The sequence below is a fragment of the Camelus bactrianus genome, chromosome 2 (genome assembly GCF_048773025.1).
Source record: "Camelus bactrianus isolate YW-2024 breed Bactrian camel chromosome 2, ASM4877302v1, whole genome shotgun sequence".
NCBI lineage: Eukaryota > Metazoa > Chordata > Mammalia > Artiodactyla > Camelidae > Camelus > Camelus bactrianus.
Genome location: NC_133540.1, coordinates 48,837,168 through 48,863,351, shown reverse-complemented (window position 1 = coordinate 48,863,351; position 26,184 = coordinate 48,837,168). Strand labels below are relative to the sequence as shown.

Here is a 26,184-nt window from a genome sequence, read left to right as displayed (position 1 = left end):
GCTCCTTAATACCATTTGGATGGTCAATCTTTTATAACTTTAGCTGTTCTAGCAGGTGAGAGATGGATTCTTTGTGGTTTTATCTCCATTTTTCTGATGAGTAAATGATATGATGAGCAGCTTTTTGTGAACTTATTCATATATATTCATTTGTGATAAATCTGTCTCCTGCCTATTTTTAAATGTGGTTATTTGCCTTTTTTGTAATAGACTTATAGTTCTTTATATATTCTGGATAAAAGTCTTTTGTCAGATATATGCATTTCAGATATTTTCTCCCAGTCTGTGTCTTGCCTTTTTATTTTCTTAATAGTATCTTCCAATGAGAAGTTTTACATTTTGATGAAGCCCAACCTACCGTCTTATGTTTAGTGCTTTCTATGTCTGCTTCATGAAATCAGTGCTTTCTCCAGGAGCATAAAGATATTCTATGTTTTCTTCTAGAAGCTTTATACTGTTAGCTTTTCTATTTAGGTCTATGATCCATCTTGATAAAATTGGAGTTGGAGAGATTTTTAATAATTTAGAAAGAGCAGTGGAGTCATACTCCACATGATTCACCTTAGGGAAAAAATAGGCTATTCTCTTGTGAGGAGACTTTGATCATCATTTTGAATATTGTGTGGGCCTTAATAATGAAACATACAATTTATCCACTTTTAAAGAATATTAACATGCCTAGGCAGATAAACAGCAGATTGGAAGCTCAATTACTGTTTTTTTCCTAAACTTTTGTATTAGTTAAGATTCACTGAATTCACTTTGATTTTTATGTCTCAGTTTTTAAGTAAAATGTAGTGGTACCTTCAGCTTACTTCTCAACATTGGAATGAGCCTAGAAAATGATCAAAAAGCCTTTCTAAAATATCAAATTGTATTACAAATCTGCATCAGGTAATGATGATGATAAAATCCCTAACTGTGTAACAGTTGCTTATTAAGTTACAGACTCTGTCCATAAATGAAAAGAACAGCTTTGTGCTGAATATCTGTTAGGACACCAGTGTAGACGAACCTAGTATCTTTTAAACCAACCTAACCGCAGAAACTTCCTATGACACTGCTACATAAAGAACAGTTTCAACCCATGGTCTCCTCTAACAAATAAGGATTGCTGCAGTGATGTGTGCTCACAACCTTTACTGTCACAGTGAACTGGGGAGGAGCCCGATTAGTGCTGTTTGCACAGAGCCTTGTAAAAATACACCCATCAAATGGCATGTTGTCATTGAGCGCAGTGCCCCTCATTCGTAAAACTCCTGCCCCAGCATCAAATTTCTTCCTATTCCTTGTTCTGTGATTAATTCCAATCTTATTAATTCAGAATCCATTTTTGAGCTCGTAATAACTCAGACCTGGTATTTGTGATTCTTGTTCAGTAGAAAGTTCATAGTTCAAAAGAGAAGGTAGACCTGAGAATGACTATATTAAACAATTATGGGAGTATACACTACTTTGAGTTTAATTTTACTCCTTTTGAACCTTTAGTCTTTAATATGTAGTCTTTAATATGTAGGCATAAGCCTACATTTCTTTTTAAGTGAAATTTAGTGTTTAGACAGTTAAGACACCCCTCTCCCTCTTCCTGCATTTCATTTTCCCTCTCCTTTGCCTCCTTCACTTCCTTCACCTGCAAAGCCAAAGTCCCAGAGTGCATGTGACCACATGTATCCGGGGCAAGCAAATTAATATGGCAGGGAGGCTAATCCACACTGTATGTTAATGAGGTTTTCTGTGTAAAATTAAAGATAAAGCTTGAAAAAGATGCAAATGCATGCCAAAAGTAAAACCAGACACTCATTTAAAAAACATCTCTGGACATTTGCTTTTTCCTCATTTTTAATAAGCATTTTACTTGGTGTAGTCTATATTATTCAACACAAATCTCTTAGAGGCAGGAAATGCTTCTTGCTTGACAAATCACATAATGTAAAACATTTCAAGGCCAATGCAATGGTTCTAAATGCTTAATGATTTTCCTTTGGTGAGAATGTAGGCAATTAAAGATGGGAGAGGAAAGGTCTAAATCACAGGGGAGGCTGAACATCCCATTTCTCCGGTTACATCTTCATAAAGACACCACCAGTGGCATGGCACAAGAGAAAGGGCTTATATCATATCCCTTTGCGTCAGAAAAAAACAGATTGCTCACGTATTTTAGTGCTACATGGAAAACATTTTACAGCATCTCATAATCATCATGTTTGTGTATTCATCATCATGCTCTCTTGGTTAGAACTGTTAAATGGAGAGAGGGCGAGCAAATTAACTACCTGAGGAAGAAATCCTCTCAGGAATTGCATCTCACACTCAGGTAAATTTCACTTATTCCTGATTTAGGTTTCATGTCATCTACACTGGAACTCTGTTTCCTGTTTCTGGTTACCAGTGCTGGCATGTTTTTTACACTTAATCTGTGTGTGTGTGTGTGTGTGTGTGTGTGTGTGTGTGTGTTTGGTGGGCAGCTGGGGGTGGTTAATAAGGGGAAGAGCATCTTTCTTTTTACTTCCACGTGTCTCTTGATTGAACCTTCTGGTTGTTTCCTGTATTAGGTTTCACAAAAATAATTCAAAGGTGTTGAATTATTGAATGTTGAATTCAAAGGTGAACTTGGCGTCTTAAGTATTGTGCTTTGACCACTAACAAGCACATGTACATGAAGGGCCCTGAAGGAAGAAGTTTTCTTCAGGAGTGTGGCTTGTGCTTGTGAGTCGCCTCACAAGTGTATTGCATATGAAATTCCCTGAAAATTCCTTAGGATGGGCAAAGTAAAAGAAAGATGTGTAGATGAGAAACCAGGGACACCTAAGCTCCAGATAGATGGTCTTTGATGTGAGAAATTTCCCATCCCCAGGACATCATTGTTTCCACTACATATGGTTTGGCAGGCAGGGTTGGGGCAGGGTGGCACCTGGCAAGACAGTGAAAACCAGTCTCAAGAAATCTTGATATCAGAGTTGAGACCCAGTACCATGGAAATCTGTGCTTTTTCTTTTGAAATTTAGAACTGGAATATTTAAGTAAATTGTAATATATTCATACAATGGACTAGCAGCATTTATTTAAATAATGTTTTTGGAGGGTTTTAAAATACTAGAATCAAGAGCTGGTGTTCTAGACTTAGACAAATCTATTTTCAAACCTGAGCTTTGTCACTTTGTCAGTTGTGCAGCTTTGGGAACATTACTTGATCTCTCAGAGCATCCAGCATCATCTTCTGTAATCAGAATGCTTAACTAAGATGATTTTTGTATGGATTAAAAGACATGGTGCATATAAAATTCTTAGCAGAGAGACTGGCAGACAATAAAATTATATATAACATAGAAGCTATTATAGATTACCATTATTTTATAATATTAATATAGTGGGAAACAAGCTTACATATCCATTATTATGTAAACTCATCAAAAAACATGCCCAAAAAAAAAAAAAAAGGCATCTACCATCACTCTGTGTCTTCCGAGTTCCAGTTTGTGTATAATTCATTTTACTTTGTTTTCTGTCCTCAGATACTTGTGAGGTTGTCAGCTGTACGTGGATAAGAAATCCCTCTTCACTTACACTTCCCTTGCAGTCTAATCCTGACTAAAACAGGGCATTCTGCATTTCTCAGCCTTTCCCCTGGTTGGTTGCAGCAGCTCCCTAGTGGCCAAGAGCAATGATCAACTCTGCCCCTGCATCCTCTTTACTTTCTCATGTTACTCCTCTGGTCAGGTATTTTGGCTCTAGAAATGGATTTCAAGCTGTGTTGTGTGAAGCTGCTTTTGGAGTGTCTCCTCCCCTTACTCCATCCCTGCTTCTTCGGGGCAGTATCACTTTATCTCTTACATATTTTAGAATTTCATATAGAATTTTTTTTGGAAAAAATAGGTCACCACTAAAACAAGTTTAGGAACCACTCTTCTACCAGATAGCATTCCATTTCCTTAGGCCTGTTGTCCCCCTGTGCTCTGACCCCTGCTTTCCTACCGAGTCTTCTGTTTCTTCCACGTCCTTACTTCCTGCTTTAACAACTTTGAATGCCTTAAGATCCTCCCCAGATGTGCGATGATTATTCTGTGATTTGTACCTTTGCACACATATTTAGCTCTTCTAAAATGTCATCCCTGACTCCCCTCCCACTGTCCCAACTTTGCCGGCTATTCAACAAATCTAAGCCCCGTGTGCCCTCCTCTGTGAAAATTCTCAATTCTCTCAGCCAGAGTTCCATGCTCACATTTATTAGGATTACTGGTTGTAAGGCACAGAGACTGAATCAGACCACCCCAAGCAAAGATGGTGAAAAGAGAGCTGAGAATTTCATGGGAATTTAAGAAAAGAAACAGTATAATTGGGCTACCTTAAAAGCCAAGGAGCTCTGGGAACATCAACAGTAGGCTGGTGGCAGATGTTCAATGAAATGCCCTGTCATCATAGCATTTCAGCTCTCCTTTCCTGTCTACTTTTTTTTCTAGCAGCCAACTTTCTCGCCCTCATCTCTGTATACCTAGGTTCAAATCCTTGTTCTACCAGTTACCAGCTGGGTAATCTTGGAAAAACCACTAAACTTCCTTGTGCATCTTATGTACAAAGGCTCGATAAGGAAAACACAAGATTATTTTAAGGATGAAATGCTTGCCGTTGTAATTCATCAATTTCAAGATGCACATTTTAATGCCGCTGAAATCGGAACGCTTCTTACAGTTACTGCCTGCCATGAGGTGGTTATCGTCTGCCTATGCACAACTGTGGTTGTTATTCCCGGCTGCATGACTGGACCACTGCACCCTCTCCAGTTTGACTTGGGAAACTATTTATGAACTATTTGAGGCAAGATGATGAGTCCTGGCTATTATCTGAAAACGTTCTATTGGCACTCACTGATAAGATAAAAAATGCTCCAGCATCAAAACTTGCAGAGTAAGTGTTAATGGCTTAGAAGAAATCCTGAAAACAAAGGAACATTCTTTTAAGAACTGCCGCCCAGGGCCCTTGATAGAGCGTTATGCTGTGTAGAAAAACACTAGCACTGATGACTGCATCAAAAGGTGATTCAGAAGAATTGGACTCTGTGAGGAAGTTTTATGAACATTAATTAATTTATTTTACTTAGATTTTCCTTTTCATGCGTGCCCAGGAATGAAATATGATAAAATCTGTGTGTAAATCATCATTTACAAACCCCTTCAGTAAGTGTAACTCTGAGTGATAAGAAAACTATTGTGTCATAGATTAATTAGCAAGATTTTCTTCCCTTCATAACAGTTCATAAAATAAAAAATGTAATTAATACGTTGGTTAAAAGTCAATATCACTTCATTATTTTCACCATTGAAATTGTTAACTTCAGATAGACACAATGTTTTTATGTCTTTCAGATTCCTCAGGAAGTATCCAGTGTATATAATGAATCTTTTGCATTTTTATTGACAACTAACATCCTAACTCATATCTCAATATTATAACTTTAGGGGGAAAATGTAAAACAATGACCAACATAAATACCTAAATCCAAGACTCAAGTGCATTTTTCCTGACTGAAATTTGAAATGACTTATTTTCAACAACAGGTGGCGCGTCGCAGGGTTTTTGTTTAGTTGAAATGCTTTGGCTGTATGAAATACCCCTACCATCACTTAAAAACTTACTATGAGACATTAAGACTCACATAGTACTCTAGTAATTGACAGGAACTATGTCTGCTACCAAATCTCCTGTATTTATTATCAAAATTAACATTCTAAGAGGTTATCAAAAAGAAGCAGTAAACATACTTTTTGAAAATATATAGAAGAATCATCCATTTTCTACCTTTTTACTTATTTTCAACTTTTAAAATGTTATTTAATTACTTTTTAAAGACATGCATTTTCTTTATTTACTCTTTTTTAAAGGGTGTTAACTTTTTTTTAATTGAAGTATAATCAGTTCGCAATGTTGTGTCAATTTCTGGTGTTCTTTATTTACTCTTAATGATCACAAAGAGTTTACAAGTTTTATAGAAGGGATTTTTAATAATTGCAATGACCTTTATCTTAACAGGAAATAAAATGTAAACAATTAAAAATTTCAGATAAATGTTAAGGTGATCAGGGCTCATTAAATTCCTTAATCTGAAATTATAGCTGCTCCAAAATCCTGGTTCTCTCTCTCTCTCTCACACACATACACAGCAGTACAATTATTCAAACCTTAGAGTTCAGCCTTAGAAAAACAAAAAGTAGAAACTAAATTAACTTGAAATAATTATAAGACAAGTAAATTCATTATTGCGGATGGAGCACCTGGAAAGAGGGGACCTGAAACATTTCTGCACCATACAGTGTGTTTGAGGTGATAACAGACTGTATGGCAAGAATTTATACGGGACTTTAAAGTTTACAAAGTGCTGCATTACACTGGGTCCACAGTAGGACTACGATTTGGGAAGGTGAAGTATTGTTATTAACTTCAGGTTATTGATGAGAAAGCAGGCTGAGAGAAATTAAGTGAGGGGCACCAAGCTACGAAGTGACAAAGCTGGGACTTGAACGTCATATCATCTGACCCTATATCAGGTACGCTTTTCTTTATACTATGCCATTTTCATACTTGTAATATTGGACATGGGGACATTATGGGCAAATATATTAGCCAAATTAATAGACCATGATATAGAAGAATGATATAATCAAAAACTCAGATTTTCAATGCATGTATCCTATCAATTATTATAGACCATGTGGAATATTTTTATAGATGGAACTTAAATGCTCCAAGAGAACTGCAAATCAAGGAAACTCTAAGGATAAATTCTTTTTTTTTAAAAAAGTCTTGTAAGTTTTTGTGTTTTCTTTTTGCAATATTAGGCATTCTTATAGATAGCATGCCTTGAGTCACTTCATCAAATAAATATTCTACTTTTTTTTCCCAAATAAAGGATAAACTATAGTCTTTGGCACAGATTATTTCAATAGGAAATAAAGATTAAAGCAAGCAAGCCCCAGGGGATGTTTTAAGTTGTTTTTCTTTTAATGAAAACATGATTTTGTTTTCTTCCTGTTCTATTTTTGGAGGCAGTTAAGGTTTAAATTAACCTAGGTTCTTATGCACTTGTCTCTGAAGATGAAGTTAGCAGTAGATTGTTGTGGAAATGAGAGATTAATAACTTTTGCTGACCAAAATCACAGCTAGTACCAGGTGATCATTATTACAGCCATTCCATTCCTACTTTCAGAAGTCAAGTCAGCAGAAGAGATGGCTAATCTTGTTGTGAAAATGAAGAGCAAGTCAAGGCTCAGAGGGCAACATTTAACATTGTGGAAGAGGGAAGAAGACAGGATTTATTCTTCAACTGGGTAGATAAGAAATGAAGACTGTTTTGTACTAGGGTAAAGATGTTTCCTTAGGCGGCCTTACCATGTGGATTTAATTAGCAAAATCTTGATATGTAGTAGTGATGCAAACTGAACTCTTGTCACTTTGATTCTCTGTAAAGGAGCATGACATTTAAGAATGAAGGGCACTAATTCAGTGCCCTTCCATGCACATATCCCTTTTTTTTTTTTACAACTTGTAGAATAATAGAATCACTTGTGACAAAGTACACAAATGGTTAGTTGTAGAATTATAGAGCTGACAGAAATTCTACAAGTTATCCAGTGTAATTTACTCAAGGTATTATTTGATTTGCCCACTTCCAGAATTTGAAACCAATACAGAGCATTAGTATTTCAAATAGGGCAGAAGGATGAGAATTATGCTTATGAAAATGAAAAGAATGTTTATGGAAAATTTACAGAATAGGTTGGTCTATTTCTGTCAACTACAAAGATTGTTTACAAAAGGAAACTGAAAATAAAATGGCTTATCCTTGCCAGCTTTTCTTGGGAAGTACAGTAATATAGTAACTTTTGCCCTAAAAGGAGAGCAGAGACTTAGTTTTCATTCTTGGTTCTTTATTGATTTATTAGATACGTATAGAGTAACTCACCAATTTCTGTGATTATTTTGTTTCTCAACAGGATAAAAGATTACATTTATTATCATGACTTCACAGAAACACTGGGAAGATTAATAAGGTATTATTTTTCAAGAGCTTGGAACACGTTATGGTTCTGCTTTTTTGGCAAATAAAGTAGATAAATGAGTAAGGTAAACGTCTCAGTACACTTTTTTCTTCTTTTTAAAATCACTAGCAGTTGCCAGGAGTTACCAGACTTTTTTCCCCCATTTTATTATCTTCTCAAAAATCAAATCAGCAGAAGAAATGGCTAATCTTGTTTTCACATGAAAATGAAGAACAAGTCAGGGCTCACTTTCCATTCCACCTTGTTCTTTTAGATATTAATATAGTAAACTGAAAATTATGGCAATATTTTTCCATGGATATTTACATTGTTTTTCCTTTTCAGGAAAATTTTGTCCTCTATCCATTTCTAGCCAAGATACATTGCAACTTAAGTATCTAGATAAAGAACAATTTCTATTTTAAGCTAAAATTTTAGAACTTCTACAAAGTCTTATAGTTGTAGGCAATCAAAAGAAGGGGTAGGCTTTGTTAAATGTCTTTTAGATCCAGGGTGGCCAGGCTATACCTGTTTATTTGTAACGTGGTATTTAGAGGAAAGCATACTGATGCATTTGTGCAGCATATTTGATTTCTAAATAGAACATGACCCATCATGATGGTGTTATAGCTAACATTTCATGGATTTTATCTTATTGTAATTTGAAAATACTTAATTGTATGCAAATTGCAATTTAATAATACAGCTGTGGTTGAAATAGTTTATTTGTAATAGAAACCTTTTAAATATATTGTTGTAGGATTTATGGAAGTAAAATGTTCAGTGCTCCCTCTCCTGGTTTTATCATATTGGTGAACTGACCACTCATCCCCCAGTTGTGGTGACAGTGGAGAAGACAATTTTGAAGGATCAAATCAGGTAGTCTGATGGGATAGTCTATTTCTGATTTCACCATTCCAAACCCATTCAAAATGGTCAAGAAACTTACCCATCAATAGTTAAAGTCCATTACATTCCCAAATATAATGAGATATATTAAAAAATTTAAAAATATGTACAATAATATTGATTTTTATCCTTTTAAACAGACTCTTTTATTACAATTTATATCATTGAGAGTCAATAGGTAGCTTCTTGGTTTTATGTTCTATGTTCTTATTCTATGTTATTTTCTAGGAAGCAACTGTTGTGGACGGTCTTAGTAATCAATGCCCTAAGGTCCTGAGAGGTAATTCCAATAAATTTTTAAAAGTGCTCAAACATTTGAAAATCTAGAATCGAAAAAAAAAAAAAAGTTTCAAAAGAATCACTTGCTATTGTAAAAAAGGAGATTAAAAAATTTCTTTGAACTGAAAATTTCCATACTCAGATTTATATATAATTTTGTTTCTGGAGTTTTGTTTTGTTTGCTCTATTTTGTCAAAGACTTTAAGCTATTTCTGATATGTAGTACCTGGAAAAAATATTTCCTTTCCTCCTACTTACTATATTTTTGGGGTTTAGGTATCTTTTAAAACTCTCTGTGGAAACTCAAATTTGACCTATAGTTACCCTCACTACAGCATGAAGTACATGATTTTGATAATAAATCTCTAAAATCTAATCGTTTATAAGGAAACAAAAAGCAAGTTTCCTACTGATTAAAATGCTCTTTTTTTCAGTGACACATCATATATTGCTTAAGAATTATAAAATGGTAATTATTATATTAGTAAATTATTTCTATTTGAATTGATTGCCATTTAACTGTTTTAAAAAATAAAAAATAAACTTTTTTTCAGAATTATACAAAAATATTACAAAATTGAAGGAGTCTGGGATTTTAAACAATTGATTTTGGGGAAATTATATCACAAATCAAGATAGAGCAATTATTATAAAATGTGCAGCAGGAAATTTCACCTTTATGACATATTGTTACATACATTTACAGTAAGGAATGCCACCTTTCAAACTCTTAAGAGATTTCACATATTCTGAACTTTGCTTTAAATAGGAACTGTAATGTTATACTATCATTTTTTAATATCAAAATACATTTTCTCACTAACTGATCAGTAGTGATAGCTTGATATACAACTTCTTAATCTTTTCTCAGAAGTGATGACTTGATATACAACTTTTTAATCTTCTTTTATTCTTCAAAATTATTTTCTAATTCAACTTTAAGGGTAGAGTCCACCAATCCTTTTACTGAGAATGATAACTAAAGATTGTTAACTAAATTTAAAGGTATTCCTTTATGACAGACCGCATTTGCAGGATTTTTAAAGGCAATCCCTATTTTTAGAGGATGTTTATTACACGAGTGTACAAGGCAACATTTCCAAGTGGGTACTCATAAACGAAAGAGGATACTGTTGGGGAAATCCTGTTCCAGGTTTTCAGGCAGGCCGTATGATTGACACATGATATCACTGGAGGCGTGTCCTGGAGTGGAGGTGGAGGTGGAGGCGACGAGCTGAAATTCTGCGGAGCCGGAGTGGGATTGCTCTGTAAGGCTCGCAGTGGTTTGCAGAGTGATAGCAGCCGACAGAGCTCCCTGCCCTGGATAAGGAATACGCTGTAAATGTGCCTGAAAAGCAATTTCCAATCTTTGCGTTAGGTAAGAACTGTTTCCTTCCTTTCCTTCCGTAGACATTTTAGGAAAGATTAGGTGAGAAATGTTGGCTTTTTTAAGGAACTGATTATTTCTTTGAACTCGCTTTAGACCTAAGATTACTAGTTGCATTTCTAATTACCAGTAGCATTCCCACTGCTAAAACTAATGCTCTTAAAGTAAATGCTACCACTAAAAGTAAAAGTAGGGTCCCTTTCCTTCCCCCTCGCCCCATATCCGAATAAGTTTAATGTGTTGAAAACTGGGTGGTTTATGCCGAAGAGGGGCTGGCACTCAGTGTGTGGACCAAATGCATGTTTGTTTAGGCATTGTTGGTGACCGAATCCTGAGCGAAGCAATTGTTTAAAACCTGAATTTCCCGTCTCTGTGTATTGATTTCCAATGCGCAGAGGCGTTGCTTGAACGTTGTTTGAACTTCTAGGCATTCCAAGGGGCAAAAGCACTTCGGCAAAAACGTGCAAGACTGCATGTTACTTTGGTTCGCTGCTGACACGCCGACTGTGCGCCCGCCTGTCAATCACTGGGAGCAGCAACAGCCAGCACATGGCAGCGGGTGCGGGCGGCTGGCGAGCTGGCCAGAGGCCCGCTCCGCTCTACTCTTCGCCCGGGCGGCGGAACGCGCTACGCGTCCAAGTGCCCGGAAAGAAAGGGAAATTAACGTCTTTTTATCTCTAATCGTCTGTAGCAGGCATTTCGGCCGTGGAACAGGAGGGTCGGAGGACTGGGAGTGAGCGCTGCCCGGGAGAGGCTGACTGCCAGGAGCGGAGTTCCCGGGGACGCCGTGCCCCCACTTGCCTAGCGTGCGGGATTGGGAAAGTGCCTGGACCTGCGCGGGGGCCAAGGGACGACGCCCCGCCTCTTTCCCCGAGGAGGAACCCCCCAAACCTCGCTCCCTTCACCACCACCCCTAAAAAAGCGGGTAAAAAAGTCCCACCCACCCCCACCCCGGCGGAGCGGCGGCTTGGCCTCGCAGGCGTGTGCTCCCCGGGGCCTGCGCGGCTCCGTGACCCGCCCGGGTACGCCGGTTCGAGCCCCGTCCCGGGCGCCGCGGAGTCTCGAACGTCCGTGACGTGGATTTTCACGCGTCAGGAAGGCGCCACTCCTGCGTTTCCCGCGAGGAGCGACTGGAACCCGAGAAGCCCTCTCGCCCGAGCACCGCGACAGGTCTGCTGCCCCGTCACGCACTCTTCTCCCCGCCGCTCCCCAGCTCGCTTTCCAGAGAGACTCGGAGAGCCCTCCCGCAGGGAATTTTTCTGGCTCTTGGAAGGGGCTGCAGGAGAAGAGCCCCGGAGGTGGATGTTACTGAGCTGCGCGGCGCACGCGAGCTGTGAGAGGTCTGCGCCGGGCCGCGCGGAGTCTCCGGAGGATTGTCCCCCGCAGCCGGAAGGGGGCCGCGGGGAGCGCTCCTGCCCTGCGGCGGCGGCGGGGGCGGAGGAGGCCGCAGTTCGGGCCATGCCTCGCCGTCCGCCCCGCCGCGGTTGATGCGGCGCGTGCACATCGCCGCCCGCACCGGGACCCCGGCCGGGTTGCACCACTTGGCCCCTCGTCCCTGCTTCGGCCTAGGTGAGTGCTGGGCGATCGCCCTCGGGCTGCGGGGGGCGTGAGGCGCGCGGGCGGGCCGGGCCGGGCGGCAGGTGCGGGCCCCGGGGAGTGGCGCGGGGACCGGGACCGCGCGAGGGGAGGGGGAAGGGGAGGGGGCGCCCCCAGTGCGCGGCGCCGGTCCTCCCGCTGGGGCGTTCGGGGTCGGGTAACCGGGCGAGCGACCTTCCACAGCCGCGGAGGACGGCGAGGCGGAGTTCCCTGTCTCCAGTCGCCTGGAGTGGTGGCGCCGTGACCCGGGGTCAGAAGGATCCTCCACGCGAAAGGCGCATTCAGGGAGACTTTTGGCGGGGCGGGGGCGGGGAGTGCCGCGGAGCTGCTCTGCAGGTACCCGCGGCGGGCTTTCCGGGTCGGAGGTTCCCGTTGACTGGGGCCCGGGAACGACGTGTGCAAGTCCGGAGTTCGCTGGTGACCCCCGGGCCGAGTCAGTCTGCGCCCCATCGAGCCTTCACTTTATTCTTGTGGCGAGAGCGGTGGAGCGGCGCGGGGAGGGGAGAGGGCACTGCCACTTTAAAAGTGGGGAAGTCCGCCCTCCTGAGGTAATGGTAACCTCAGCCTCCTCCCCTCCTCCTGCCCGGGAGAGAGGGAGCGAGAGAGAAAACTTGTTTTCATTCATAACTTTTTCCTTTTCCTTCCTCTCCGTCAACTATTTATTCCTCGCTCGTCTGCGCGCGGATCGCAGAGGGCGCAGCTCTGCCGTGGTAACTGGCAATGTGGCGACGCCGTTCTGCCGCCCCTGCCCCCGACTCGCGGCTCCCCGGCTCTTTAGGAAGCCGTCTTTTCCTTTAAAGTGTAGACAGATTTTTATTTATAACCCTCCCTGCCATGGGCTTGCTTTTTGGCGCCCGCTTTCGCCGTGAAGGCTCTTCCTGATGTGTAAGCATCCTTGGTGGGATACGCCAAAAGGTTTTGGAAATCCGCGGTGATCCTTAGGCTGTGATGGGATTGTTCGAAAAGGTATTCGACTTCGACTCGGGGGTTTCTTGGGGGAAAACAGGCGGCTGAGAGCGAGCGAGCGTGTTTGGGGCTAGATGGAGGACTGTCACTGCTGGAAAGGGGGCTTTGCAGCAGATAGAGGTGGCTGATTTTCTTGACTTTTTCTCTTTATCTGGTAGTCTGCTTTTCTAGCCAGCATGAACTTTGTTACAGCTAGCATTTAAAACTTGGATTAAAGTCGTGCCTGGTGTCTTTCCTGTCCTCTTCAGATCCACGCTGTTTTCTTTCGTGTGGAATCTGACTTAGTACTTTTAGAGGTTTCTTGGCTTTAAAAGCACTGCGTTAAAAAGTTCTTTGGGAGGAGGAATGATATTGTTTAGAATAACGATGGAATATTTGTAACAGTCCTTAAGGACTCCAGGACTAAACTTAGCAGGTTGTGAGTGTGTTTCTCCTCTTGTGCAGAGAAGGTAGAACACAGTAGAAAGTTGAGGATCTGAGTTGGGAGGATGAAGGAGGGGAACTCCAAGAAGTTTACATGTAAGACTTAGTCTAGGGACTTTCAGTGGAGTTAATAGATGAAATGGGCTTATTTCCACTTTGTTCCTTAAACTGGTGTGTTTTGGTTCAAGATGGTAGTGGAGAATTGGCTTTTTTTTCATTTCCTTCTTGAATTGGATCAAATTTGTAGATTTTGGGAGGAATTTGTGTGAAAATTTTTCTAGTTTACCACTGACTGAAAACGGAAACTTTTTTATGTTTGATTGTTTTATAAAGAATGCATTATAAATTAGAAACAATTTACTGTTGGTGTGGAAACACATGCTTATTTTTATCAGGATATTACTGTACTTTATTACAAGAAGCACACTGATTCAGAGTTGGCAGTACTTTTGAAAATCAAGATCTGGCATGTAAATACAGATTTTTAAATTAGAGGAATACAGATAATTAAAATGGCCAGGATTTCCTCATACTAATTTAAAGGCCTAATACTTATTTGTATGTGAAAGTTATCTCGTTATGTATGTGAGCCCTTATTTAAACTTAAAAAAAAATCCTTTCGTGATTTCAAGTGTGAATACTCTCACATTCATAGAACTGTACATTGAGTTTTGTGTGTGCTTTAGAGGCTGTAAAACACCAAGAACTGTTGTATTTGCCTACATTCGCTTTTGCTAGCTAATAATGAGCTAGCTTTAAAATTCTAGCTTCTACTGCAAATGATCTCTTACTTTGAGATTCCATTTTAGTTTGGAATCTCTTGGATTTTTTTTTTTAATGCGTGAAGTATGCCTTCACTAATTTCCTCAAGGTTAATTGAATCTGTAACAGCAAACAAATAACAAAAGGCAACAGCACCAAAGCCATTCTTAATTTTTTTTTAAGTGGATATTTTTGTTTATGTAAAACACCCATGAACTGATACTGAGCTCTCTTTAGGTGAGGTATTTATTAGTGCGTGTACTTAATATTCCCCACTAGGGCATACTCCATTTTAATTGTTTGTTAGATTTGCAAACAGGAAGGCATTACTTCTTGATTCTGCTTTTAAAAGTTGAAAAAACTTCTAATTCTTGTGGCATGGGGTCTCTTGCTTACATTCTTCTTCTATGATGTGGTCCTCAGCCTCTCTTGGAATTGGATTCTGGCCAGGAACCCAGCATCATTGTAATCCGCTGGTGAGGGAGATCATTACCAGGTGGTTTAGGCAATTTGTGATTTGACAGGATTTCTCGCCTCTCCCCTCCCCCAAATGCTGCTTGTCATTTATTTTCTGTTTCGTTTTTTTTTTTTTCATCTTTGATTTCCTTTTAGGATTTCAGATGCATGCCAGGTTTCCACTGATTGCCAGAATTCAAGATCACTACACATGGATCCCCAAAATCACCATGGCAGTGGCAGTTCATTAGTTGTGATCCAGCAGCCTGCTTTGGATAGCCGTCAGAGGTTAGACTATGAGAGAGAGATTCAGCCTGCTGCTATTTTGTCCTTAGACCAGATAAAGGCCATCAGAGGCAGCAATGAGTACACAGAAGGGCCGTCTGCGGTGAGAAGACCTGCTCCTCGAACAGCACCAAGACAAGAAAAGCATGAAAGGACTCATGAAATCATACCAATTAATGTGAATAATAACTATGAGCATAGACCTACCAGCCACCTGGGACATGCAGGACTCTCAAATAATGCCAGAGGCCCCATATTGAGCAGATCGACCAGCACTGGAAGTGCAGCCAGTTCTGGGAGCAACAGCAGTGCCTCTTCTGAGCAGGGCCTGCTGGGACGGTCACCACCAACCAGGCCCATCCCTGGCCATAGGGTGGAAAGGGCAATCCGGACCCAGCCCAAGCAGCTGATTGTGGATGACTTAAAGGGTTCCTTGAAGGAGGACCTGACACAGCACAAGTTCATTTGTGAACAGTGTGGGAAGTGCAAGTGTGGAGAATGCACAGCTCCCAGGACCCTGCCCTCCTGTTTGGCCTGTAACCGGCAGTGCCTTTGCTCTGCTGAGAGCATGGTGGAATATGGCACCTGCATGTGCTTAGTCAAGGGCATCTTCTACCACTGCTCCAATGATGATGAAGGGGATTCTTACTCGGATAATCCTTGCTCCTGTTCACAGTCACACTGCTGCTCTAGGTACCTGTGTATGGGAGCCATGTCTCTCTTTTTACCTTGCTTACTCTGTTATCCTCCTGCTAAGGGATGCCTGAAGCTGTGCAGGGGGTGTTATGACTGGATTCATCGCCCAGGGTGCAGATGTAAGAACTCCAACACTGTCTATTGTAAGCTGGAGAGCTGCCCCTCCCGGGGTCAGGGCAAACCGTCATGATTTTTGGAGGTGGGTTGGACCTCCTGAACTTCTAGCTTTCAAGCTGTGGCTGTTAAAAAAAGATCCCATTAGATACTGGTTTTATTTTCGTTACAGTTTTTCCCTGTTTCCCACCTTCTCTCCCCCTCTTCCCAAGGTCTGACTCATGGATTTTACTCTTCTCTAATGGATGATCTTCAGTAAGAGTGAACTGTGAAACTGCACCTGGCTCCCCCTTGTGACACGAGCCTCTGCCATCCACTCGAGAGGGTATTGAGAGCCCGTGGGCTTTTGTGTAGCCTTTTTGTTCTGCAAGCAACTTTCCAAAGTTGTACACGTGAACATATCCACACACACACCCAGACTACAGTGATTTAGAGCTGTTTTTGATTGGGTACTCTGGGAGCAGGGAAATTGGTTTAAAGAAGCAACTGTCTAATTGCTTAAATAAGCTATGTATTAAATCTATCTCCAGTTAGGGCTGTCTTCATCGAATTGGACCCTTGAAGAGCTTGGGGCGGGTTGTTTTTGTTAAAAACATTAAAACTCTCCTTTAACCACTACCTTTTCCTTCTCACCCCTCAGCGTTCTCTCCCCTCAGTTTTGGCATTATGTTATTCTAGAGATGCCAGGGTTGTTTTGTTCTGTGTAATTTTAGATTCGCCTTACAGTGTAAGTCTTCAAATTGGAGATTATTGGTTGTATCTTGCTCATCCTTATTCAGGCTTCCATATTTGTGAAGGACTCGACTACCTTCCTTCTGTACCCCATGCTTTTCACCAAATTTCTCCTGTCGTTGAGGGCACTTGGATAACTGAAGTTGATATTTATAGCTGATCAATCTAGAGGTGTCACAGAACTATGCTGCCTAAAGTGATCTTGGCTCCTTAATGGCTTTTGGCCCCTGGGTTAGTTAACAGCTGAGTAATTCTAATCTTGTCTGTGTTTTCATTGCCTTAACCACAAATTGTGGTGCTTTTTGTATATTTTATGTATAAATCACAAAGTTGAATTTTGACTATTTTTAAGACAAAAGTCTGTTAAACTTTTTTATTGTAAAGAATATTTATTATGCGAATCTCTATTATTTTATGATATTTATTGCAAAAGACTGTTGAAATGTACTCATGTCTGAATATAACAAAATATCAATACGTAACGGAAAATAAGGTGACACGAGGAAAGTACATATGTTAACTATAATGCAGAAAATATATTAATTAATGAAACTGTCTCTTGGTTTCTTCATTTATGAGCCTGTACTGTTGTGGTTTTTGTCATTTGCTTTGACTTTATGCATACCCATTTTCTTTCTCTCCCTTAACATACCAAATCTAGATGCAGATGAGCTCAAATTTTGAACTAGATGTTTCCTGAAAAATGCATTAATCAAGGTTTTGTCATCAAAATTCTGTTTCAACAAATGCCCAAGTGAATCACTTTACAAAGTGAAAATTATTTTTGTGGTTAGTATTAACGATTCCTCCCTATTTTGGCTGTTTGGTAAGCAAAGGGTTTTGTGTGTATCAGTTTCCTGGAATGGGACGTATCTGTATGTTTAAAAAAAAAGTTTATCTTAACTCTTCTGGATTAGTCAGAAATTAGTTTTCATCAACAAAACTTAAAGAACTTAGTTCTACAGGCATGCTAGAAGTCTCTGGCACTGTCACTTTAAAAAAACACTCTAGAAGTTAAGAGTGCACCAAGGGAATGGTTAACATTATCAAAGAGATGTTTTAAAAACATTCTGGTCCTTACGTTTTCATTTCCTTTAAAAAGTCTTTAATGTGGCCTGATCAAATGATATTTTGTCATGTCTTGTGGAATAAGAAATCTGAGGGCCTGAAACTCTATTTAGAAAAGGTAAATATTTTTAGTTTTAGTCAGTGGAAGCCATGACGTAGAATCATTGGGTCTGAAAAAATTTCATTCATGTGAATCCTCAGTCCCAGTTCCACTAACTCCTCCCTATTCCTGAGTGATGTGTCAAACCTGAATAAATCTGTATTTGAGAATCAGATGTTGACATAATTTGAACCCAGGATTTAGGCTGTCAAAGCTCTTGTCCAGCTCTTTTGGTTGATGTCTCTTACGTGATTTGGCTACCAGCTTTAGGAGTATTTATTCTTTGTAAATAGGCTTTGATTTTGTTGTAATCAGACAAGACATATGTGATAGAAACTTGTTTTAATGCTTTTTCATCAAGCCACTAAACCTATTAGTTGGCAATGTGACATTTGATATAATCAAGTATTTGCTCTGGAAGCAGGGATTTTTTTTTTAATGAGTATTTGTGTTTTGAAGGCTATTTCATAATCTACAGTATTTCAAAATGTGAATTTATTTCCTCTTGTACTCAAGTTATGTGATGTTATCACTGGTCCCTTAATACTGAATATTTCGTTGAGATTGGCTCCTTGATGAAGTGTATAAACAGACTCCCTCAAAATACTGTGTAACTTTCCTTTGTTATTCAGATCCTTGGTGTGATTAGGAGTTGTAAGAGCTGTCTGTAGCTATGCTAACCAGACTAAGAAGCTGCAGCTTTTATTGAAAGAAATTTATAACTTTTATGAGAATGAGGTATGCTGTGGAGTTTTAACTTCTGGCTGTGTGTGGAATACATTAAAATGACAATAGTGAGATGGTAGTCCGCTCCGCCAGGGCTCTGGATGTACTCGGGCATAATGTCAGGCGCGTGTTTGGAAATAGTGATAGGTTAGAGGTTCAGACGTCCAGTGTGTGCTTGTCAGGTGCAAAGCATAAACACTTTGATCAAAACTTCCTCCTTTGTGATGGTTTAAACCTATAAGGAAAAAATATTAGTGTCTTCATAAGTGCTTATGAGTCCTAGGCTTTTGAACCAAATACTGACGACCATTTCAGAGTGCTAAGGCTTGGAAAGCATCAGCAATGCTGGAATTTCTTACCATGCTACTGCCATTTATTTGATACTGCCAAGTGACAAATACCAAATAGATGGGCTAATCTTTCCTTCTTATTTCAGTTTTGCACCTCTTCCTCAACTGCCACATCTTGACAAGTGAGTATTTTTGTTCAATAGTTCCTTTCCAGCATATTTCCTGACTACCATTCTTTTCATTCAAAGAAGTTTTATTTAGATAATTTAATTGTGAATAAAACCTATAGGATTTCTAGAATTTCTGTAATTGAGTAGTTTCCTGTGAACAGTTTCAAAATGTAACCCAGCAGAAAAATGAAATGTGAAAAAGTAGATGTACTGCTTCTCAGGAAGACCCAAGATGAATCCTTAAGTTATAGCCTGTTATAATTATCATATGGTTTTCAAAGTCCAAACCATAGACCATTCCAGTCATTACTAAGAAAAGTAAAAATTAAAAACTAGTTGTTATAATGAAAGGAAATGAGTTAAAAACTAACCATGTTTTTACACTAAAGTTGATACTGGAACCAAACTCAGGATTCATTTCCAGAAGATTAATTTTTTTAATTGTCTCCTTTTCCTAAATCTTTCCCTTTTTTATAGAGTGATGTATTTCAGACTAGTTTTTTGTTTGTTTTTGTTTTTACTCTATAGCAGAAAAGTACAATCCCATTTTCAAACATTGAAATATTGAAACAACAAAAAATAGAGTATCTAGACAATTCTCATCTTAACCTCTACCCCATCTCCCACCATAAATATATTTTTTTTAATTGCAAGAGAAAGTTTGGTGTTTATGAACATCTTGAAAACAAAACTTTAAATTCCCTTTTTGGCAAATTGACATTTGGAAGGCTTCAGTTATTTCGCTGATAAAGACAGCCATGTACTGCAGTGACAAGCTATTGATTCTTCTGCTGTTCTCTCAGACCATTAAGCCATTTTGCTACATTTACAGAACAACTACTATGTGCATTACTCCATATGCAGAAGAATTGTAGAGCTAGAAATGGATCTTGGAATATACTTGCTTTTTGTTTTTCAACCATATATGAAAACAAATAGGTCACTAGTTAGAAAAGTTAAAAACGAGAAGTCTGTGTCATAGCTCAGACTACTCTACCCGAAGAACCTCCAGGGGAGGATATTGGTATTCTTCATCTTAAAAAGCTTCCTGGGTGATTTTACCTGGCAATCTGGGAATTGCTTTTTTTTTTAGCTCAATGTGTTCCTTTGAGAATGTAGAAACAAAGGCCTTGCTTCAGAAGATAAAATGTTTGTGACAGTTAGCACAGAACCAGTTACAGGACTGTCTTCATTTCTCAGCAGCAAGCCTGGTGCCTTCATGGTGTACATTAGCCTTTCTTTGCCAGAAAGTTTTTCCTTCATAATTAATATATTTGACCATAATTCAGGACATGGAATGTTTTTCTGCACATACTACTTACACTTAGCTATCAGGAATAAGTAGCAAACGACATCATTGCCGTGATTATTTTTCATGTTAATATTAAAATTAACAACTTCATCTGAAAACAGCATGTGTGCTGGCCAAGTTTGTATGGTATAGAACAAATTGATTTGATCAGTTTGTAAAAGTAACTTGGTATCTAGATTTAAGAACTTGTGTGATGACATTTCTTGCCATTATTCTGGTTGCATCAGGATTACAGTGATTAAAAAGCAGATTTAAATGTTCTGTTTTGTACTATTAAAAAGATTGGTGTCAATCTGTGAGTTGAATCATACAAGATATGGCAATAATTCTAATAGCAAAAACATCAGAGGACCTAGAACTGTTTTGAAGTAGGTGATTTTGGAAAATATACTAGAAACCTCTATTATTCACTAGTAAGTAGTCCAAGACCTTGTTTTGGTAAAATAATCATAGAATCATAATTTCAGTAGTAGGAAGAAACTTAGAGGTCATCTAATCCATCTTTTAAAATTTAGAGATGAGAAAGCCAGGTTCAGAGAGGTTACTTACCTAAAGTCATGATCTAGTTGCCAAAATAAAGTAAACTTAAAAAAAAAAAACTGCTCGCTGCCTATGTACCTGTGGTAAATGATTGGAAGAGAGGAGAGGTTGGTTGATGGGTAAGGGGAGGGTTTGAAGCAAAGTTTCAGGTTAATTTATCAGTTTAACAAATTTGTTAAAGCACAGTGGACTAATGGTAGTCCAAGGCATAGGAATAAGTACCAAAAGAAAGGAGTCAGACCAAACTAGCTGAAGAAATTTGATGTAAGAAAGCAAGGTGTGTGTTTAAGAAAAGTGAGTTCCAGTTTGGCTAGCAGTGGATCTCAACTTTAGTTGTGGGTTAAAATCATCTGGGAGTAAAACAACAACAAACAAAACTTGTGTCCTGGGTGAGGCTTTGGCTTTTGTTTGTCTTAGAAGCACCCCAGATGATTCTAAGACACAGCCAGTCCCTCTGTGTGGGATTGTAGGTATGTGTAGAAGAATTGCGGGAGATTAAAATGGCAGATATTAAGGTAAGGAGACCAATTTAGAAAAAGAAAGGTGGAGGCGCGAAGGGTCAGAACTAGCTTGGAGGTCAGTAGGAACGGGAAGAAGGGGTCACAAATGGCAAGTCTGTAGGACTGCGGTTATTTGTGTGTGGGTCTGAGACGGAGGAAAGCATTGAAAATGATAGGTCTGTTAAAAGAAATGGGTGGAATTAGCTTAGGAGGTATGTGGGGTGAGAAAGTTATGAGTTCTGTTGGGATAAACTCTTAAAGGGCAGGTGAGTTGCCAGTAGGTTACTGAGAAAAAAGTCTGAAGTTTGAGAGGTGGGTGATGGTCTGTCACCCACATGAGGGTGATGGGGAATCTGCAGCCTAGGTTCCTAAGGGGAAGAATGGAATTAAAAGCAGGCTAGGGACAAAACCTTGAGGAACATACTTTGGTTTAGGGAGCAGAATGGGGATTTAGAGCCAGTAGGCCAGAAGGGTGGTCAAAGAAACATAGGCATCGAAAGGCTGATATGTTTTAGAATCCAGAGGAGACTTTCAAGATGGAAATTAGTAACTAAATGTCAGAAGCTGTGCAGACTCCCAGCTAAATTTGGTCTTTACTATTTAGGAGAAATTGTAATAAAAACCAGATCGCATGGGATCAGGAAATGCGTGGGTGGTGAGTACATGCAGGTTAACAGCTTTAAACTACTCTAGAGGTTTTGAGATGATAGGAAACTAACTAGAGGCAGGTAACAGCTGAGGAAGATTTTTAGAGTAACAGAAACCTGTGCCTTTTTGTCGGATGAGAACAAGGGCGATGGAGAGATGGGGCAGAGGAAAGAGCTGAGGGAACACAATTCCGGAAGAGGGAGCACAAAGGGGCATTTTAACCTTCTCAAGAATGGTTCTTCTCCTAGAGGAAAGAAGAAAAGAGAAGAAAAAAACAATGGGAATTTAAGAGGGATGTTGTAGAAATGCACCGTGATTTTGGTAAATAGAGGATGGTCTTCTCTTGAACGTTAGGACGCATCAGAAACTGAGACTGGTTCCTGGTTCCTGGGAGCAGAGTCTAGAATGGCTAGAGGTGCAGATGCTAATGCATTGTCAGTGGGAACTGATGAAGCAAACCGGGAATTTTTTCGTGGGCCACTAAGTGGTTTTCAGATTTTATCAAGACAGTCCTTGCAGCTGGTTAGAGGGGCAGTTAAGGCAGAGAGAGAATAAGGGACCATTAAGAAACAGTGAATTTCAAAGAGGAATTTTAGGGCCGTAGTCTGAGTATTTACTGAAATGGCTGGCCAGAAGAATTGGATGAAGGTTCCACTGAGGATGAAATGCAGGCTTATAGAGAGTATGGAAATAGCAAAGGTAGACTGTTAAGGACAGAGAATTTTCAAGTCAGATCTTAGAAGGTGGGCCATTTTCAAATGCTGAGGAAATCTGGGGTTTCTCTGTGCTTGGGGAGGTGAGGTAGAGAGGACATTTGGGGAGCAAAGGATGAAGAGGAGAAAACAGTCCAGTGTGTTAGAAGAGTTGTTAATTTAGGTATTAAAATGCCACAGATGGAGAGGAAAATTTAGAGGCTGGTGTTTATGTTTGGAAAGGATGTTTTTAGACACTTTAACTTGTTTTTAAGTTAGTGGATTATAAATTAAGTAATTAAGATCCAATAAAAATGTAAGATTTCTTAAAAAGGAATGAACTAATGGAGTAGAATTTTTTTCAAATGGGAAGTGCTCCATTTATAGCACAAATGGTCTGTTAACAAAATCTGTTATTAAATAAAGAAAATATCTTCATGAAAATTGATTAACCAGTCAATTCAGTCAAAATAATACACAGAGCCAAAAGACTTTCTGCTTTCCACATTCCCTTCTTTAAGCTTTTGCACACTTTGGAGGCACTTCGAAAAGCAAAGGGATTGGGTCCAAGATCTTGGTCCTGTCTCTTTCACAGAGTTTGTATGTTGCAAATGTGCAGTAGAAGCTGTGAATGAATTTGATTATTTAACAGAAATAATTTTATTCTTTTGGGCCACCCTGAATCTGCCACCTTCTTCAAATGTAGAGAAGCCTATCTTTATAAAGAAAACTGCTGGTGACAGAGTTATTTAGAGACTGTGGAGTTCTCACTGGTTACTTTGTGGTTTATAAACCTGCTTTTGGAATTACCTGTAATTTCCTCTTTGTATCTGCCTTTGGCCATTTTTTGGCTTTTGCCCTTTAGCAGTACCAGAAACACAATCCAATTAGAGAAGATAAAATAAAACAAAGATGAAACTAAAATTTATCAGTTTGACTTCTTACTGTCTAATACCTAGAACAGTGCTTGTTACAGCAGAGTGGGAGCTCTGTAATATTTGTTGTTGCTTGCCTTGCTAGATTTAAAAGCTTCAGAGTAAGAAAGATGCTTAGATTAATGAATTGAATTTTTGTTTCTGCAGAGTCTTTGATACTATTTCTAATGTCAGCAATATTGGCAATTTTGAGAGAAAATAAGAATTGCTTGACTCTGTCAACCATTTAATCATTTATTTAACGATAATATTTTAGGTACTGAGGATCCCAGTCTTTGACTAGTAATTCATAAGTTTTTAAGCATGTGATTGGTATCGGTTGGTAACTGGGGCTGTGGAAACACTCTGGGAGGAGGCAGCCACATCTGTCTTTGCAAGTCGGGGAAGGCTTCATAGAGAAGACATGAAAGATGAGAGGCAATTCGTCAGGTGCACAAGGGAGAGAGAAGCATTTCAGATGAGTACAAAGGCGTGTTAGTAGGAGTGATCCTGGCATGGTGGGAAAATTGCAAGTAATTTAGAATGTTTGGCATGTGAGGGGGTCTGTGGGAAGGACAGGCACCAGTCATGGAAAGTGAAATGTCAAGCTGGGAGGTTTGAGTGCTCTCTTGTGAGCGATAAGGAGTCACGGACAGGCCAGGTTATAAACGGGAGAGTGGCATGACCAGATGAGAGTTCAAAGATTCTTCAGGTAGCACTGTGGAGGACAGACTGCCATCCAAGAGGGAGACCAGCTAGTTGGTTAATAGAATGGTCAGGGTGATTAATGTGACAGGGACAGTGGAGACTGAAAGGAAGGATGGGTTTGAGATGATTGGTTGAGGAAGATGAGGGAGGAGGGATCTAAGTGACTAATCACTGGACCGACTCATAACTGGTCCGTACGTACCTGGTAACTTAAAGGCAGAGGGGACATTTGTATAAATAAATGCATAAGGAGACCAAAATTTTCCACACTGAACATTCTACTAATTGTGTAGGTTGGAGAATCTTTTCTTCCCCTTAGCACACATCTTTCCCAGAACAGTTAATGAGTAATGAAGTGGACGGAAGGCAGAAAAGAGAATCAAAGGCTTTGAAAAATCAAACAAACTTAATTATTAATTCTTTCTTCCACCCAGCTCCCTAGACAGAGTTCACTGTATATCACCCAGAAAAGTGAATTACGTATCTGAACTCTGTTGTCAGAAATACCAAATTCAAGAATAAGAATTTCAGCAAGCCAACCATTTTCTCCTGATTATCAGAAAACATTAAAACACCCCCCACCCCTCCCTCTACAGCCCCCACCCCACCCCAGACATTACATTTGGAAGCCTTGGAGTATCTTAAAAACACTATTTACAACTTCAGTTTTCCCTCATTCTCTGTATTTTTCTCTGTCAAACTCAGACCATCATCGTAGTGACGATGATGGTCAAAGGAAGAAGGGTGGTTGGGGAATACATATATTAAGTGATTGGGAATTATGATTAGAGAGTAGGGAAGCCTCTCAAAGTCAGAACTGGGAGGGACCTTCAAGACTCCTTAGTTCCTTTCCTTCATTTTAAAGTAAAGAAAGTTGAACCCCAGAGAGATGAAATGACTTATGGATAAACAGCTGATAGGAAAGTGAACCAGCTGAATGAGAAGAAGATGTGAAAACTACTTCTAAAGTTCCTGTACTATTTCCATTATATAGACCTTGCCTCTACTTGAAGCCTGGGAGTTTGACGTAGAATTCCTAAATAGAATATACCATAGCAATAGGCTGGCTTAATGAAACCCAAATTCTTGCAGAAGCTGCACAAAATGAAGAACAGAATAATTTGGATTTTGGAATTGGTCATTTTTTTCCCCTTGCAGTTTGAAATGCTTGTAAATGAGAACATTGGAGTTAAACATTTTCTACATTTGATAGGTGGTATGTGGCACATGTAGAGGCTTGGAAATGCTTTTTTGAGAGGTGATCATTATAAAGCAGAATAACTTGAATTTGAGGGAAGCTGGCACTGCTTGATTTCAAAAGTTTAGTTAAAAAAAAAAAAAGCCAAGTGTGCAAGTCCACACTTCTTCATGTCCTGTGTAGACAAAGCGATTGTTTTTCTCCTTGGCACTGAAGTAGGTACTATGTAGTCCCTTAATTCCTTAAGCACAAGTTTTAATTGGGGGGAAGCTCTTAATCCTTAGGGAAAATATGCTTCATATGGATTGTAAAATCTGGCAAATTTTGGAAAGAAGAAAAGGAGGCAGTTCTCCTGAACAACAACAACAAAAAAGGTCTGCTGGAACTTGCCTTTCTTGAAAAAAAAAACAAAAAAAACAAAACCCAACATTCTTTCATAAAGCATTTTTTTCCAGAAGTATTTGCCCTTGAGCATTTTTTCCCACTTACCCATGCTTATCTTCAAAACAAACATTTATTCCTTTCTACTATAAAGCGTGAGGAAGTTCCTTTGAGGTTATGCCCTACAAACGTATCCAAGCAGTAACTGTCACCTCCTTCCTACGGCACAACAAATGACTAAGTCAACCGCAGCCAGCGCAGAGCGCAGGGCGGTGATTTCACGACAGGCTGTTCAGATGTTA

The 26,184-nt window shown here is 39.6% G+C and overlaps 2 protein-coding genes across 5 annotated transcripts in view; both read left to right on the top strand.

Moving 5' to 3' along the window:
• AFG2A (AFG2 AAA ATPase homolog A) overlaps positions 1 to 8,652 on the top strand; it is a 342,561-nt gene extending 333,909 nt beyond the window's left edge. For 2 of the 3 annotated variants that reach the window (XR_012498999.1, XR_012498987.1), the window contains one exon: positions 6,437 to 8,652. The gene's annotated coding sequence lies outside the window, so the exon portion shown is untranslated. The remainder of the gene's footprint in view (positions 1 to 6,436) is intronic. The other variant, XR_012498988.1, reaches the window with a different exon arrangement.
• A 3,390-nt stretch (positions 8,653 to 12,042) lies between these two features.
• Positions 12,043 to 17,192, top strand: SPRY1 (sprouty RTK signaling antagonist 1). Of its 2 annotated transcripts, none has more exons than XM_074341271.1 (2): positions 12,043 to 12,174; positions 14,965 to 17,192. In XM_074341271.1, the coding sequence occupies exon 2, from the start codon at positions 15,020 to 15,022 to the stop codon at positions 15,977 to 15,979; it is 960 nt and encodes a 319-aa protein (XP_074197372.1). In that variant the 5' UTR covers positions 12,043 to 12,174; positions 14,965 to 15,019; the 3' UTR covers positions 15,980 to 17,192. The 2 variants fall into 2 exon arrangements, with proteins under 2 accessions (XP_074197372.1, XP_074197376.1); XM_074341275.1 differs by lacking the exon at positions 12,043 to 12,174 and adding an exon at positions 13,030 to 13,167.
• The last annotated feature ends 8,992 nt before the right edge of the window (positions 17,193 to 26,184 follow it).

What these genes read in the sequence shown, in the direction of transcription:
- SPRY1 (XM_074341271.1), top strand. Translation starts at nt 15,020, where the DNA reads ATGGATCCCCAAAATCACCATGGCAGTGGCAGTTCATTAGTTGTGATC.